Raw genomic sequence first — 19045 nt, 5'->3', positions numbered from 1 at the left:
AAGACTCCTACGGTCATCTAGTCCAACTATCAACCTTGTTTCCCTGCTCCTTGACCATTCCCTGGCTCTGGTGCTTACCAGTTTGGAGGGAGAAAGTCTAACACTCAAAACCAGTAGAAGATTATTCAGCTGCATTTTCTGAGCCAGCTGAATCAGTTAACTGAGAGGTCAACCAACCGCTGGAGGCAAGGCAAGGCAAAATAATATGGGGCAAGGGGAGGAAGGAAAACAGAAATACAGTTCCTGTGCCAGCAAGGTGTTAAATTGACTCAGCCACCTCATTAAACCTCTGCTTAAGGAGTGATGCTAAAGCAGGGCAAATGCACTATGGTGCACAACTCAGAGCTGCTTTGTGCCTTGCGCTTGGTTCCAGGACTCGCACAGGAACTAAGGTGTCTCTGCTCCCAGTGACAGCTCTCACTATAACACCTCCCTTTCTCCCCTTCCAAAGCTCTCAGTTCACCATAATGCAGGACCCCTGAGACCCCACAGCACTCAGCTAATGCAGTGTTATGGCACATCATTCCCGGGATAAACCACCCACAGAATTACAGAACCAACCCTTGCTTCACTGTCTGGGTCACCAACAAGTTATCCCTGGTTTAAAGGACTCCTCAGTAGATTGTTCTTAGGTTGGATCCCATGGGTCATGCTTCCTTATTTTCTGCAGCCCAAATTGCACAACAGGAACAGATCTCAGGAGGTCTCTTCCTCAAGGCTCCCTATGCCTGTGCCAAAGTTCACCTCTATCGCAGCATTAGAGAAGGCAAAATATGAAAATTTGGAATTTAAAATAATTTACTCAAGTTATTATCTGGGATAAGTCTTCCCTCAGAGAGCAGGGAGCACAGGATGCATTTTCCAGGAAAGGGACTGAAGAGCTATAAAATATATATGTCAATAAAGTTACAGTACGCCAGTTCCCAACCTTGTCTTGGGTATAACAAATCTAACCTTTGACACCAAGCTACCCCAATGCCAATCCTTCTCTATTCACCAACCTCAGACCTTTCTCAAATGCCACATAACTCCACATAAACACAATGTCTGTTTGCTTAAGTTCTGAGCGGGCAAAGCGGATTTAGCAGCATTGCAACAATGGAAGTTGCAGGGGTGGGGAAGGAATGGAATGCAAGAGGCTGCTGGGCCTTCCCTTCCCTGCCCTTCATGTGTTCATCAGATTGCAACCCAAATGGCACACATGCTGACTGCTGAGCACTCTTAGGCACAACAGAAAAGCTCTGCCTGCAGCTGCCTAAAAGGAGCTGTTCCAAGCTTAAATCTCCATTGAAATATAAACAGCATCTACTATCCCAAAAGGTTTGTAGTCAAACTCTCTGTGCTTCCATTACCTTCTTCCCAGCTTCTCAGAAAACTGAGGCGTACCAACGGTTTTAAATGTTTGTGCTGTAATTGTATCGTTCCAGGTGTTCTCAATAGGATTCTTCCCTATAAAACAACCAAAGAGGTAAAACACAGTCCAGGTCTCTGCAGGAAAAGAGCAGAGCCAATAGCACGATCAGTTTGTGAAAAATGATTCAGTTCCCATGCCATGAGCAACAGCCCATAAAGCATCTCACACAAAGTCCAAACACGCCCCGCAGCTCCTGGCTTTACTGCAAGGACTGGAGGACCTGGGGACCTCCGGCCTACATTCCAAAGTGGACCTTACAGTGCACTTCCCTCCCCTGCAGGCAGCTTAATGATCTGCCAAGTTTCAGTGCTGGCCATATCTGACGTCAGTTTCAGAGCCCCACCTTCCGCCAGATTAAAACATTTTGTACATTTTGACATGAAACATGGGGGTTCATCACTTGCACACAACACCGTCCTATTGATTTGGTTTACTTTTGGCAGGGGGAGAGTGGGAGCAGGGAAAGGATTCCTACTCTATTGTAGCCAAAGCAAAATTTTTAGTGCTCACTATCTCTACTTCAGTGTCCAATACTGCTATGATGAGCTACAATATTTGTTTTGTGATGTTACTTTTAAGTAAAAAAAAACATTTTTAATCTGCACCTTAAAAACTGTTAAGCCAAAAAACCTTGCAAAATTAGGAACTGTTTTCTAGCGAGACCTGAGCTGCGCGGGTCACCTCTCTGTGTGCAGGAATGGATTGCCCCCATTGTTGGTGTTCCCAAGGGTCACAGTTGCATTGTGCCAGGGCAGAAAGGCCGTCACGGCTGGCCGGCCACACCATCCCGGAAACCAGCCCGTGGGTGCTGCTAATTAAGAATCCAATTAAATGGGCCTTGATTTTGAGTTGACAGCAGGTTTGGGAACTTGGTTTTAGTTTCTTTCTAAATCATTAAATTTCCTCGAACTGCTCTCTGTAGAGTTCTAGAAAATTTTCTGCAAATTTCTCTAATTTTGTAGAAATTGTTGGCTGGAAATATTGGTATTTGGAGAAAATTCACTAAGCTCAACTGTTTTCCACTTTCAGTTTTTAAAGCACATAGTTCAAGCCTATGAGCGATCCGGGCAGACAACAATTTGATTTGCAGTTTTACACCATCGTATCCTTTTGTCATCCCTGTGCTTAAACCATCTGCTTCCCTAAGCTCATCACGATATCCTTTTTCTTATTTTCTTCTTCACTGATCTTTATTAGACTACTGAAACATTTGCATGGGCTACAGTAAGTGTCCGTTGGCTTCCTGAGAGCCAAGGGTTTCACTTTCTTCACCATTGCGTTGACTGTTTCTAAACATACTATCATTGCTCTTAATTCATTGTAAGTATGAAGTAATACACTGCTATCCAAAAGGTAAAGCAGAACCACAGGTTGTAATACATTTGATTGCTTATGCATTTTAATGTTATTGTCTCCATCCATCTGTGCAAGGTTTAAGCCTGGCACTGGCCAATGCTTTATGAAAATCTCAAAAAAATATATATGCAAAAGCCACTGGCAAAAGAACGAAAGAAATATACTGTTCTGCTTGTACAAATTATGAGAAGCTCATTAAAGCTCAATCATTTGTGGATGAGTAAAAACATTCTCAGAGGCAAATTGCCAGTCGAAATCTCATGAGTTTCAGCTCCTGAAGTTTCCCAATAACCTTTCTCACTGTGGGAAGGAGGGAGGGGGATGGACAAAGTCCTGTCACCGTTCATCCCCTTTGTGATCTGATGAAGGTCAGACCCACTCAGGGCCAAGAGTGCTGGATGAAGATCTGTGTCCTTACTCCCACCCAGATGCAGGCAAGTTGCCTTGCCATGAGTCTCAGACATGGACTTTACAGGAGGTGGGAGATAGTCCCATGCTCCCTTCCCTCTGAAAGAGGAGCCCAGGAGGAGCAGTCCCACAGGGAGCTCCCAGTGTGCTGCACTTCCCAGCCCAGAGAAGATCCATGGGGCACTTGTGTGAGAAAGCAAAGGAGAACACAAAAATTTATGTTAATGTGTCATTAAAGAAATTGCTTTTACAGAGACTAGAACAAGGGAGTTAAGATTTCAGCTCTGCTATGTTCATTTCTCTGGGCTTTTAGGAGCAGGACCTTTTATACAGCCTACGCTGCAAATGCCTGGAACCAGTGGAGTAAAAGCAGCTGCTGGCGTGGGTTCCAGCAGCGTTCCTCATCAGTGAGACACAGCCCTGCTAACCATACTGCCACCACGGCACAGGTCCAGGTATGGATGAGGTACGTCATTGTTGTGGAGTGACAGAAGAGTCACAGGCATGCAAAAAAGCAAAGAAAACAGGACAAATTAAAAAGGGAGATCCTGTACTTCTCATCTCCAGCAACACCTGTTAACGGGGTGAGCGATGGTCAACCTAATTTCAGTTTGCCATGGCCTAATGCTGACAATAACTCCTCACCTAATGTCCAGCTCAGTCTGTTCTCCTTCAGTCAAGGATTTCTTCCTATCCTTTAATGCAGGAAGGGGTACAATTTCAGGGAAATGCTATATCTTCCCCTCTTGTCTCTTAAACTCGTTTCCAGAGCCCTCAATACAGTATTTATGCAGCAGACTTTATTTACTAGCACATTTTTTCCATCACTCTCCAGCCTAAATGTGTCTTCATCAGTTTCCAGATAGTCCATCTATCAGTGCTGGCAGTTGATGTTCCAAATCCCACCCTACTGCAAATCCATATTCCTTGGACTCTTTTAAAATCCCTTAAATATGGAGTGTGTGGCAGGAAAAAAAAAACAACACTGAGTCAAGGTGAGATAATAGCATGGAAGGGATCCTATGCATACTTTCAAAGAAAATCTTATGGCTAAACATTTCTTCAATGAGAATACAAACAGCCAAATTCGGTTCTGACCACGGTTTTGAAATGCAACTTCTGTTTCTAAATGTCAGTGTTTTAAGAAGACACCTTTCAGTTTTCACAACTGCATTTATTGTGTCATGTATCCTCAGCTTGGTTGAAACGGTTAGCATAGACTACAAGACTTTGACTTCCTAAATGTTCATAAGAAGCAGCAAAAATCAGCAAAATTTCTGCCAAGTAAACTTGGAAAATTTTACCTGCTTTCTAAAAAATGCCATAAAAGATCACCGTAATATTGGGGTCCTGACTGAAATTAGGTTTAATACATTCCCAACAGTTTTGATTCCTTCTCATTATCCTCAGTCTGTCTTTCTTTCAATTGCATATTTCTCTTCTTGCCCAAGAACACATGAACAGTGGTGAATGATGCATTTACAAAACACGCTTTGCCAGCTTTCACAAATCTGATGGTTCTTACTCACTATTAGCTCAAGAGAAACAGAATAAAGTTGCTGCAGTTCATTGAGGTCATCATACTTAGAGACAGACAAATAGATTTTTTTATTTTTTTTCCCAAGAAAAGAGAAATGAAAAGAAAAACAAAGAGAAACAACTAAAACAGACTCATCCAAGACTGGATGTACTTGAGACCAATCATGAGTGGTATTCCAGGGGCTGGTACTGGGGCTTTCCCTGTTCAATATCTTTAGTGATGACCAGGATGAGGGGATTGAATGTACCCTCAGTAAGTTTGCAGATGGCACCAAGCTAGAAGAAAGCGTCAATCTGCCTGAGGTAGGAAGGCACTTCAGAGGGTTCTGGACAGGCTGGATTGCTGGGCTGAGATGAATGGGATGAGGTTCAACAAGACCAAGTGATGGGTCCTGCTTTTCAGCCACAACAACCTCAGGCAACATTACAGGTTTGTGACAGAGTGGCTGGAAGATTGCACAGAAGAAATGGACCTGGGGGTGCTGGTCAGCACTTGACTAAACATGAGCCAGCAGTGTATCCATGTGGCCAAGAATGTCAATGGCATCCTGGCTTGTATTAGAAACAGCGTAGGCAGCAGGAGCAGGGAGGTGATTATACTCCTGTACACAGCTCTGGTGAGACTGTACCTGAAGTACCGTGTTCAGTTTTGGGCCCCTCGGTACTAGAAAGGCCTGGAAGCCTTGGAGTGTGTTTAGAGAAGGGGCAGTGAAGCTGTGAGTGGTCTGGAGCACAAGTCTTACAAGGAGCAGCTGAAGGAGCTGGGATTGCTCAGTCTGGAGAGGAGGATGCCCAGGGGAGTCTTTATCACTCCCTACAGCTACCTGAAAGTAGCTTGTAGTGAGGTGGGGGCTAGCCTCTTCTGCATAACTAGCACTAGGATAAGAGAGAATGACCTCAAGTTTTGTCAGGGGAAGTTCAGGTTGGATATTAAGAATAAATTATTCTCCAAAAGAGCTGTCGGGCACTGGAATGGGCTGCCTGAAACAAGAAATCTTGGTGGAAGACGGACAGTTGGACTAGATGATCTTGGAGGTCTTTTCCAACCTTGGTGTTTCTATGACTCTATGAACCTTCCCATACACACACTACTCCCAGGCTGTGTGTACAGGTGGTTCACCAGCATCCTGCACAACCCTGGAGTGACTGGGTTGTTCACCTCTTTAAACCTTCAAATTTTTTGTTTACTGCTTCTCCACAGCAGCAGCTGAAGTAACTTGAGGACCTCCTGCACTCAGCCTCAGCTCTCTGCACATCCACTGCAGACAGGCATAATCTGTCTTAAGTTTAACCATCCAAACTGCATGCCCAGCTAAAGTTAGCGAGAAGGGATGGGTACTTCGAAGGATGACACAATGCACCCTAGGCAGACTTCTCCAACAGAAGCCCTCAGAATCAAACACTTCAAATATGGATTTTGTAGCACTCACAGACATGGTATTTGGAGAAGGGTTCTAAGACTGTTCAGACACCTTGGTCATGCCTGATGAAAAGACTGGGACCACCTGGTCTGTAAAGAGCAGAGGGGTGGAATTACAACAGCGTACCAAATGGTAATTCAGCCCCCTCTAACAGGAGGAAAAGTTGCCAGGACTCCTATCAGATCACACAGGGATGCATTTCTTTCCTTGCAGACATACTTTCAGTCTTTGTAATTTAATTCACTGTCATCTGGCTTAAGTCCTGATCATGCTGTCCTTACTCGCATAAAACTTGGTGCAAATTGTGTCTGACTTAAACTGGCAGCATTAGGCTTCATTGGTGTTTTAACTTAGCACTTAATCCCAAGCAGATGGATGTCCACATGTGCAGTGGCAGTTGCGGTGGTATGACACAAACTTGTCTACCATTACATCTTAAATACTGTGGTTGCCACTAAATTAAGTCAACAAAAGACAAATTAACGTTCTTTACTTCATACTCAGATCAAGCCTGTAAAGATTTTAAAGGTGATCACTGAACATTCCAGTTTGATTAAAAGCAGCTTGAGTTTTTCCTCTTACTTTTAGTACTATAAAAACCTGAAATCAGTTTCGATAAGAAACCAAAATGTGAGATAATAAAAGCTGACAGATCTTTCATATGGTTTCTTATTGGTCATAAATTTACAACACTCTACCAATGAAAGAAAAACATGAAACATTTTAATCCTCATTGAATCTTTTGTCGTTAATCATTATCACTTGGCTAGTTCATAGAGTCTAACGACATGAAACGTTTTTTTTCCTTCAAATAACAGACCCTTTTCTCTTTCAACTAATGCTAATCATTCTCATCATCTTACATAGGAAATATGTTCAGGCTAAGGTTTTTTCTCCCCCTCTCTGACAAACCCAGAGGGAAGAGAAAATATAGCTCTCTTCTTTCTTATTCAAATTCATGACCTCATAAATCATGTTAATCAAAACACAAGATGTACAATTTTGGACAGCAGGCACTCAGGCACAGAAAATACTGTGCTTAATCAGATATTACTTAAAACAAAAACAAAAAGCAACAAAAAAACCACACTTTATGGTGGAGAGAAAATAATGAAAAAGATGGCATACACATTGACTGTAACCATCCTGTGCTATTGTATTAATCAAGGCACACAGGCAAAAAAACACCTCAGTGGTCCTCTATGCCTAGTGACTAGCTGCAGTTGGCTCATCCTCCAAGACAAGCTCCTGAAATAAAAGGAGCTATTTCACCTGCTGGAAATGGGGCTGGATGGGTGCACACTCAGCATACAACACTCTTGCTCTTTCCTCTGTGCCAGAGACTGCAATGAAGATGGTAGCAAGGTGCTCATCCCGTTGCTTATATGTGGCTCCAGCTCTCACCTAGGCTGAACTCAGGCCAAGCACTTCCAAAAGATCACAGTTCAAATGACTCCACTGCTTTCTGAAGTAGGTGCTGCCCTTATTGACCTAGGGATTCCTCCCAGAATGGGAATGGAAAGCCAGGGCAGGTAAAAGAAAACACCCAAAGCAACTCCCCTTCTCCCTCAGCCAAAACAAGGTGGCTTGGTTGAGTTGGTTTTACTGTGGAAGTAAGCAGCCAACAAGCAGCAGCTGCTACACTCCATGGATGAAAAGGTGGGAACACTCCTCGGTTGAGGAGTCAGGTTTTCCATATATTTTCTCTGATTTCAGCAATAGGATCCTTTCTCCATGAGAAACTGAGTGAAACTTAGTATTTCAGAGGTCACCTCACCACTTTGCTCTCTGTTCTCCTTTGACCTTATCTATTTTCAAAGAGACATTACTGAAAGCACAATGAGGAATAAGGGATAACCTTTTATAGAATGACTGATGCAGTGGTCTACCCAAAGAAGGGTCTAGGAACTACTGAGTCAGCACTTGATTTCCCAGCACAGCCATAGTCACTCTTTAAATCAAGGAAGGGCCCCAACCCAACCTTCTCAGCTGCTTGGTCTCCAGCCAAATAAATGATGAAACTTTCCGTTAGTCACTAGGAAGGAGAGTAACAGTAATTCTCAGGTGAGCAGGAATGAATGGAAAGGGAATGGAAGTACTTAAGATATTTTTTTTCTGCCTTTCCTGAAGGATGGAATGGAGACTGATGGATTTACTGGTTCAATGTAAATTCAAACATACTGGGAGGGAATTGCAGCTTAAAAAGTGACTGCTTCAGAAAGACAAATCATTGTTTGAGAATGCCATCAGATTGTACCAGTTACACTATATATTAAAAATCACCTTAGTAGGATCTCTTCAGTGTTAATGAGGTGCCATCTTTCTGATTTCCCATCCTTTTCCATTCAAAGTTTGTGTCATTTCAGCAATAGTAGAAAATTCTAGTGGGCTGCTCCATGACGAGTGTCAAGAATCTTTAACTTGTTCAGCATCTTGCAAGATTAAAATTCATTTCATGAGCTGGTATTGACATGGATGTTCAACTTCCTCCAGACCCCATCACGTTAAGTATCGTTTACATTTGCAAACACAAAGTTGGTTTGCATGTTGTTGTGGTTTTCAGAAATTAGTGTGTGTGTGAGAATGATCCTAAGATAATCACATAAAAACCTGCTTTTCTAGACCCAGGAGTTTTTAGAAGTTTTGTATTCTTTCTATATTCTCTCTTCTATATGCCTTAGGCCTAACCATATCTAAACATAATTTAAACTCCACTATTATTGGACTTAGAGGAATTAATTAATTTGTTTATTAATCTATATCCACAGTCATGCATTCTGCTGCAGATAGCATATACTTCGATTGGGTGAAGGATTCTGGGCCTGGGAAGACTATGTTAATTGTCTTTCTTCTTCGCATAACTGAGATCCCCTTGACACAAGTACTGTGGTACTGGTGTTGACTATCATATAGTTGAATACATTTACCATGCTGCTTCTTACACAACTTTTCAAAGACTCGTTTGCTCAAACTTCATTTGCTCAATAAAAAACAGGATACTTTGCAAAGGCCACCAATTAATTGATTTATGGTGGACTTAGGAGGTGATCTCAAATGAGAAAACCTTTCTGCTGCTCCGGGTCTCAGACTTGCTCAACAGAAAGTGACGGCTCTCTCTCTTGAAAGTCTTGTAATGTAAACAACCTTGACAGATGATGGGCAGGAGGAAAAAGGCATAGAGGAAAAGGACTTTACCCAAGGTCACTGAGCTGTCATCCATGCTGAACAGTGTACAGAATCTATTGATACCCATACAACATTAAAAATATGAAGAGCTATCCAAACTACATCCAAATCTGTGCACTCCAGCCACCTACAAACACCTAAATGGATGCTGGTAGCTTCTGCACCAGAAGAGAGTTAGAGATGTGAAGAATTCTTGTTCCCTACAGAATTCCTGTTTTCTGGGGTCACGCAGTGAACTAAATAGTATCCCATTTTGCCATTCTTCAAAATCTCTTCAGAAACATATTTGTGATGCACAGTGCCATAATACTCCACTTACAAATGAATTACAGTTCATCTTCCAAATTACAAAGCAGACAAGCAATTTCCTTCCCCTCTTCATGGTTAAATGAATAGAGTACTAATAAGGCAGTGAAACAATACAACTGACTCGAACTGTACATGGTGTGGGTAAATTGCATTTGAGCTATATAACAATCTCAATGAGCCACAGCTGTGACCAGAAACCTCCCTGCTTGTCCATTCTTAGGGCTTCTCTTGTACATACTCCACTTTTGTCTAATTAAATGGGACCATGGTAAAGTTTAATTATCACAGTTATTCTGTAACAGAGCTAATGTGACTGAATGAATTTTCATCTATAAAGAACAGGAAAAGTCTTTACATGCTTTGTGAAGTTTGTGAGTATGGGATAATTCAAGAGTATCACCAAAAATCCTCGGCTTTGTCCACTGAACAAGACTGCAGCAATGCAAGTAGCTCTTGAAAAGTAATTAGGCAGCCTTGCTCAGTAGGAAGCTGCAAAACAATTAATGGGTCAAAAATTAACAGTTAACAGAAAGAATCACACTTCTGTGTTTAAGAAGGCCAACCCTGCAGGACAGTAAGGATGTTACACTGCTGAATGTTTCTAACTTGAAATTTCCCAACTAACAAAAATAACTCTCTTATAGATTGAAGCTGCATGAAGAAAGTACACGCCTATGACAAATAAAAAAGGCTTTATCTACATTATAGCTTCTGTTATAACCGAACAGAGCACTGCCATTTCAATTTCTTGTAATAAAATGATGATATAACTCACATCTTCTAAGAAGGCTTTTTCCAAATTGCTTCTAAAAGATGGCTCTTTTATTTTTTTTTAAGTAACTATTTATAATGAAATTAAAAGTAGAAAAAGAAAGATCAACTTTAGTAACTAGAAAAGGGGGTAAAAAATTCCTTCTAAATAGATCTGATGAATTTGCATACGTGAACAATATTAAAATGGAAAACCTAAATCTAAATGTTTTCATTACAGGGCCAACTTAAACACATTGCAAGCTTCTCAGCAAGGTCCTGAGAGCGAGGCAAGAAAGAAACAGCAATGATTATTGAAGTGTATGTTAGACAAAAATAGAAAATTGTATTTGCTTTTGTTGATATTATATTCCTGGCTCCTTGAGCAGGGCCTTTTAATGCACAGTTCTTACCACATGCCAAGAAAGTGCTCCATGGAGGAGTGCCACAGTGAGCGCGTATACTAACCTACAAGGGCAGAGCACAGTTTGGTAGCTCCCCTTTTAATGAGACACAAACAGGATTTACAGGAGGGAGGCATACGTCATTCAAACAATACAAAACAGAAATTACACAAATCTTTAACACAGAAAGATTGAAGTCTGTTGTGATTATGACCAAGGCCTTCAGTTGCTAGATTCACACATCTAGCTTCCCAAAATCAACAGTCTTCCCACTGATAATTCTTGGCATCTGAGAAGAATTGTGCACCCTGACAGCAAGTAATAGCCAAGCTCAGATGCAAAGATGAACTGAGAAAGTGAGAGAAGACACAACTGCAACTGGAAACCCAGCAATAGGACTTGTAAAGGTGCACATCTGGAATCCTCTCACAGCCAGCAGCCTTCTTCAAAAAAACTAGACAAGCAAGCTTTCCTGCACGCCCACGTTTTTAATCAGCCTTTCACTAATTAAAACACTGTTCCATATATTAAAATAATTTGACCATATTTTGCCATACTTTACAAGAGATAGAATAGGATGGCAATCACTTCCTTCAGGTCAGCACTGTTACTAGCACATAACTCGCTAGGATGTATCACTTACATGTCCCAGCCATCCATATTCCCGATCACACTGTAGTGTGGCCCTGAAAGTATTCACCAGATGGTTCAGTTTGCATCTGGATCTAACGACTCACCCATATATAACAGACCGTGCTTACCAGCCACTGCATTCATAATGATCTGCTCATAAAGTTGTCAATGCCAAGAGCAGAACAGTGCTACCAACTAATGACAAGTAAGATCATCTGAGCTGCTGTTCTGTTTAGGCAGCTGCTCTCTCCCACTGTCTCACTGTCCCAGCTCATGTACCCTTTTGAGGATCCATACAGTTGTGGTGGCCAGAGAGAAGGAAATAACTCCTATTAAAAAGGACAATCTGGAGAGGAGGTTTGCCTCATCCAGAAAGCTGTGCAGCACCCCTGCTCTTCAGTATCCATGCTGACTTTTGCCACTTTCCCTGTTACAGACTTTGACAGTAATCTGTTTATGTTTTTATATCAAATTCCTTATCGTAGGTTGACTTGAGTTAACTTGATACGATTTTGTTATGAACATCAAATGTCTTTCTCCCCCAGCTCCTCAGCCTTGTGAAGAAGAAATTAAGAACAACTCTAACAATCTGGATGCAGTTTCTGGATGAAGAAGTTGACATCTATAAACTTCAGAAATCGAGTCTGTTATCTGTACTTAGCTCTACCCTCCAGTTGATAGATGGATGACATTACTTGCTGCTACAGAGACTTAAGGTTTCAGGCCAGTTTAGAGTCTTTTAGATTTCCCTAGTAGCAAGGATGAGAAAGGGATGCTCGCTTTCAAGCTGTCTTGGTTTTCATTTATTTCTTACTCAGAAGATTTCCTTGTACTCTTATAGCTGTACTGATGGCTTTCATGCAGTGGGACTGATAAGAGGCTAAGGGAAATCAGAGCTGATAGAGTTTGGAAGGTTTACTGCTGAACATCTGGAAGCATAGCTGAGAGGAATTTATGAGAGGAAAATATCTGACCACCTCAACCTTATAATTTTCTTTGACTATTTTCTAACACCTGTGCTGAATCATGTAGCCTAGCAAGTCAGTACATTGTAGGGCCTTATTAAGGGAACTAGTAGTAAATACAGAGGCAAGAGAGGAAAGGATGGCGACTTTTATCTGGACAAAAGTGTGACGGCACAGTACAGAGCTGAAGACACAGGGATAAACTCTTCCTAGTGGAAAAAAACAACATGCAGAGAGGAGAAAAACCTACAGAGTCATGAGTAGACGCTGTGATTCCAGACAAGACAAGTGAAGGAAATTCCAGAAACTGTCGGGGTCTCTACAGCTTGCTTTGTATTTGATTGCTGGGGTGGCAAGGATCCAACAAAAGCTGACGTGTGGCTGTCCCTCAGGACAGCCTCTAGCTACATGGGCAGCTATTATAGCTTAATTCCTGATGCTAATCAGACAGTTTTCCAGAATATTTATGCAAATGGAGATACAAAATCACACAGATAATCTGTACATTTTGCTTAATCTGTATAGATGTGTGGTTCAGTCAAGCAGGGAGAGGGAAGTGTTTTTTGGCGATGCACATCTGTATGCACGTATCTTCTGAGAGGAGTGCCAGCTGGCACAGGAACATGGCATCTCTACAGCACAGAGCCTTCATCACTGTCATTCACCACACTCTGCTCGCCTTGACTTCCTCCATTCAACCATCTGAGTGACATGCACACAATGGAGACTCCACTGGAGTCTGAGTGCATTGTCCAGGGATTTGTCCCTTCTTTTTAACACAGAACTCAGATTTCTTCCCCTTCCTAATTTCACCACCAACACTATCACTTGAACATCACACGGCTTGCGGCCACACTGACATGCAGGATACACCAAATGTTTCAGGAGATGCCCCAAGAAAACTCCAGCCCTCCCTGCAGGCAGTAGGAAACCCACTGCTACCATCCATGCCAGGACAGTTGTCTGAATTGTCTATGCTTATTGTTCTATTACTAAAGTAGGATTAACAGCATTCAGTGATGACTATGTAGATCCACAAGTTCTCCTTGCTATCAAACACCGTTAAAAGCCCCTCTGCTTGTATCTTAATTAAAAAATAAATAAATTCCTTAGCTTAATATTCCAAGGTGTTTCTTATATTTTTAAATTCGCTCTTATCAGCCTTGTATTGCTCTGTACCAAAAGCAAATGCGAGCCTTTACAATTTGCCAACCAAGCGCATAACACTACAAGCGTTTTAGACGCTCCCAAAATACTCATAATTGGAACAAAATTGATACAGCTGTGCTTTCTGTGGTTTACTTTGTTCCTTCACAAATTTTTAGAAAAACTATATATATATATATATTTATTTATTTTTTTACAACCTTTCTCGCTTTCAAGTACTTTTTTAGAAAAATCTATTTTCAGTACCAGGGAAATCCATCATATTATGACAGGAAAGCAAAATTGTTTCATTTCATAAGATCTTCTAACAGCATGAAGCTAATCCCCCGGCCTCTGAGACAGAAACTCTGCCAGCTAGACGTATAAAGTCAGCAGAGAAAAAAGTTTCTCAGATGGAACTGTTAGTCTTGATATGAAGAATGTGCGTCCCCTACAGATGTTATAGCTATTTATATGATAAATCCCGATCACCACTATAGGAATTTTACAGCCTTCTTTTAAGTTAATTCTCAAGTTCAAATTAATCTTCTTTTGACAATGTTTGCCTAATATTTCAGTGTTGAACAATATTTCCAAGGTTTCATTTACAGTGAGCCTACTGGGCACTTTTAAAGCTGTATCCCAGACTTTGTACTTGCTTTAGAAAGACTTCTTTCAGCTCTTCTATACTTCACACGTATTTCTAGGAAGGAGAAGTACAATAAGCATTGATAAATGTTTAACAGGGGCACATCTAGACTTGCAAGTTAACTGGAATTAACATTAAGGTTAATTTAGAGCATGCGACAGGTTGTAGAACAGCTCCCTGCAGGAAAATACTCGTTCTAGAATGAAATTATCTCATTCTCAGGTTCAACACTTGAGCTGTTTTGAGTAACATGAGATACGCTCATACAAAGCATGCTTGTGTCCGTTTGCAGGACTGTTGCTTTACTCAGGAATCACAGTCTGGGGAACTCGAAACAAAGTGAGGGACATGAAAGTACCTTACGGTGTCTCCAAGGGACTCAAGGTCAGGTAAATGTAGAGTCACTAGTTTCAAATGGCAGCAACCCTTTTAAAAGCAACATCACGTTCACACATCTCAAAGGCATGCATTATGCAGAACATGGTGCTACACAAGGCATCGCATCCCCTCATACAAGAAAGAGACTGTTTTACAAAGATGCTTCTCTGTCACCACCAATGCATCCCTCCTCTCACTGCCTCAACTCTCCTGATTGCCCAGGACCAGCAAGAGGGTTGAGCTTAACGTCTGCTTTGGGGAATGGGATGGCAAATTGTTTAGTGGAGAAACAAAAACAGTGATGCTTTATTTGGGTGATACATGTTGACTTGAGCTCAGTGTCTCCATGTCTCTGCTTCTTCCACTTTCTGGCAATAAAAGATAAACTCTAAAAGTGCTTATACTATCTGGCCATCAAGAGCAGCTCTGTGGAAGAACTGAGCACCATCCCTGCAAAGGCAGGCTGCTGTACTTTTCACAAAGATAAACGTTTTTTTCAGCCTTGATGTTTCCAGCTATGAAGTGCACTTTAAGGTTATGAACTTTCTGCTTTTTCTATTATCTTCTAACAACTATCCTTGGATGTGACACCAAAAGAGGCAGCACTGATAAGACCAAGTCATTAAAACTCTGTAGTTCTCAATTCCAAGGATAACATTTGTGGCAAAGGATAGAATGAGAGCCAGAGCCCAGCCCGGGCTGTGAGCCACCCACACGGCCATGCACTTGGGAGAGGAGCCTTCAAACCTTGGGCAGCTGGCTGGCGTCCCATGGTAGGACTATTCTGACCAACATCTTCCTTGGGAGCTTAGGGGAAGGAATCACAAGCAGAATGTGAAAGTGAGGTGCTACAGAAAAGGGAGGAATAAATCTTAAAAGCTCCTCAGCCCTGGGCGTGCCTGTACTGTATCCTGATGATATGAATACAAAGCACTCTGAAGACAAAAGCAACACAGCACAAGGCCTCAAACTCCTGGTGACATCCATGGTGTCTGTTAACACTCAGCAAAATAAAATTAGCCGACCACCTGCTGTAGAGAATTCTGGTGCAAGTCCAGAGAATACTTAGGAGCAGCAAAAATTGTAGAGACAGAGAAAACCTCGAGGCTTTCACTGATCATTTCTATTTGCACATTTTTCGTTTGTGATCTACAATAAATGGTCCTGACTTCCAAATTTCCTATTGCAGCATCTGGCCTTGTACAAGCAATGCTTGCTCAGAAAAGCAGTGATGCAGAGCAGTTCTTGCCAGCCAGTTCTTGTGCAACCAGGCTTTCCAGTACCTCTGGGAATGCAATGGTAGAAGACAGCCTGTGACCAGAATGTGAGCCCATACAAAGGGAAAAAAGCCTGTGGGGCCCACACAGATGAAGAAGAGACATTTAAGAGCTCACATTCAGACTACAGAGCCCAGAAAGAGAGGTGATATCTACTGGGCAGGCGTTTGCCATTGCAGTGATGATGCCAAAAGTGCACGGATACTCTGTGCTCCCAAGGAGATCCCACAGCCCCACCTTCATGGCCAAGGGCACCGGCACATGGTGGGAGTGCTGCTTCAAAGCAAACATCAGAAGAGTGTTTGTAGCCTAACCCGCTGAGCAAATCAACGTTCTGCAGACAGCATTTTCTCCTTAGGAGAAAAGTGAGACATTTGACATCCTGCTCCGCACCATGCTCTTAGTGTCTTTATTAATAAGGAAAGGAGGTGACGGCACAAAATGTGTGAAGCTATCCTCCCTTGTAAAACTGATCTAAGAAACAATCTTAGCATATAGTTCATTCAAGTAACCTTGAACTCTCAGACTAAAATCATAATAGAAGCAAGATGACTCAAGTATACAAGCCGTAGGAATTAGCTATATAAATGCTTCCTGCTGTAGACTTCACTCCCATACAGTTCCAAAGATAAAATCTAGTGCGGAAAGAAAAAGCAAAGTAATACCTCACATTTCAAACCCAAATCATGCTGCAGCTGGGATAAAAGGGAACATGCTATTTCATAAATAATCTGAGTAATATATATTGTAAAATTCATATCATTATAAGCAATTACAACCACCGCATTAAGCAAATCATATGGAAGATAACTTAAACACAAGGTTGGCCCGAACACAAGATTGCTATAATATCAGGCTTTGGGTTTACAAAGTCTTTTCCATCCTAACAAAAAATAAATTTAGAGCAATCGTTTCAGGCGCTGGGCATTCCAGCCAGTTTCAGGACAACAGCCTATTCTTAATCTACTGTTTAACGTTAGGGAGTGCCCAAGAATAGTTAACCGAGTAAGTAACAGTCTGCTATTAGAAGCTGTTTTTCTCCTAACTGTTCTTCTGTTTGCTGTGCTGCGTTTTTTGTCTGGTTAGATACACATTAACCTGTTAGACTGACCTTCACTTCCCTCTCAATCCCTACAACACATTAAAATTCTTTAAAAAGACAACTTGAGAGAGATTGCCTTTTGGTAAACCTCCTAGAGAGAGCCCTACAGACTGGTCTGGCATGCATTGTGTACACGCATCTGTCATGAAAATTTGATGACAAATCATCTGTTTCCTGACAGATAGGCTGCACTGACTTCAAATTCCCATGAAATGTCTTTGTCCACCAGGAAGGAAAACATTCCCTTTTCAAGCAGCGATCATTTTCAAAACTTCACTTCAGTCCTCCATTTGCTTCATTCTGCGTTATCAGTTTTTGTTCACTAATTTTTCTGGATCAATTGAAGCCCGTCAGGAGATACATCTTCCCGATCGTCTTTTGGGAAAACGTTAGAAGACAGGATGTAATGAAAGGAAAGAAAGCAAATGTTTCACAGTAATGATGCTGTTTGCAGAGGGTGAGAAATGAAGATCCTTTTTAAGACTGACCTACCCCAGTTTGTTTAAAACTAAACTGAACTTGAACTGATAAACTACTCTTTTGAGATTAACCTGAGTAGTGTACATTCAGCAAAACACTGTAAATCTAAACATACCTGAATTGGAGTCAAACTTCGTTTCTGACCTGCAAAAGAAAATAAAAAGATCACAAGTTACAAGATCTGCTCCACGCCATTAAAAGCCTTTTGACAGACTGATACCCTCCCAGCAAAAGTCGTATTTAACAAGGCTATCTGCCCATCTGTGTTAATATTTAATGCATTCAATAGCATTTGAACCCAAAAGATAAATAAGATTCTTAATGTTTTGGGCTTTTACTGTTACACTTTTTACACTGTTACAAAGATGATATTTTAAAAGACGAATCGCAAAATGAATGCAGAAAATAGAACGTAAATTTAAAACAGGATTAACTTATAAGCCGTTATTCATGACATACTGTTGTTCCTAACAAATAAATATTGTTTTCATTCATTTTCATTTTTAAAAAGTCATTAACGGGATTTAATTTATTCGTGAATGTTTCCAATCTATTTTTGAAGCAGATACCATTTCATCAATGTCATATGTATTGTATCCAATGATCTGCACTTAATTGAACAACATCCTAGGAGGGTTTTGTTTGTGTGTGTCTTCAATTTACTCACTCTGCACATAGGAATAAGTGGTTTGATTTTCCTAGAAGTGGAAAGCAGGGGGTGGAAGAGAGGGAGAGAGGAAGGGAGCCAGACCTAAATTTTAACTTGTTTTAAAGTCTTTGCAAAAAGACAATGATGTGTGCATTATGCATCATTAGCTTTGGTCGTGCACTACAGATTTCTCTCTCTCTAACAAGCGCTGTTTTCTTCTAAGGGCTTAGCACTTAGCAAATGAACCCTATAACCTGTATATTTAATAAAAGGAAGAAAAAAATTAGCCCTTGTGGGAACATCATGTTTCAGATATAGGTTAATAATACTTGTAAATGTAGAAGCCTTTGAAGATCTCAATTCAACTGTGGGAAAACTTAAGTTGGGTAATTACTCTCAAGATGCTGCTGATGTGCTGTCAAGCAGAATTAACCCTCTGACTAGGCCTATCTACACAATCTGCTATAAGACAGCATTGTCTATATCTCGCTCTCAAACCAATTAGCGGGCATGTTCCGATCAGGTTCATATTGCCCCCTAACAACTAGCAGTACACATGGTTTTGGCTGTCACAGCGGGACACCAGCTCCGACCTGCGGGAGTCGCGTTAAAGGACATTACATTGGCAGGAAAATGCGTTTCCCCAGGAGTTCCAAGGGGGAACTATCTAAGGGGATCTTTGTATGTTGCAGCAGGGAGAGGATGCATTTTTGGAAGTTACGGTCCTTTAAAAAACTAATACCAGCAGAACCAACAGTTTATAAGCTCGTGCATGCAAATACCAGCCAGTGCATTTCACACATTCTATATATTTTGTATATTATATTTATATTTATGTAATTGGCATCACAATACTCATACTAATGATCTACGCTGCAGCAAAAAATTACAATCAGATCAATCCTGATGAAAAAGTGAAACAACCAGCACTATTGGTGTAAGCAGCTAAAGCCATCAGAAAAGAAACAACTTCCTTCTC

General features: G+C 41.3%; 1 protein-coding gene across 8 annotated transcripts in view; it reads right to left on the bottom strand.

The window, feature by feature from the left end:
* MSRB3 (methionine sulfoxide reductase B3) overlaps positions 1-19045 on the bottom strand; it is a 75451-nt gene that overhangs the window by 20532 nt on the left and 35874 nt on the right. For all 8 annotated transcript variants that reach the window (XM_015855655.2, XM_015855646.2, XM_015855704.2 and 5 more), the window contains one exon: positions 17533-17561. In XM_015855655.2, coding sequence (XP_015711141.1) covers positions 17533-17561 — 29 coding nt within the window. The remainder of the gene's footprint in view (positions 1-17532; positions 17562-19045) is intronic.

Source organism: Coturnix japonica, chromosome 1 (genome assembly GCF_001577835.2).
Source record: "Coturnix japonica isolate 7356 chromosome 1, Coturnix japonica 2.1, whole genome shotgun sequence".
NCBI lineage: Eukaryota > Metazoa > Chordata > Aves > Galliformes > Phasianidae > Coturnix > Coturnix japonica.
Note: the sequence above shows the minus strand (reverse complement) of the source record. Positions and strands in the feature narration are given on the sequence as shown.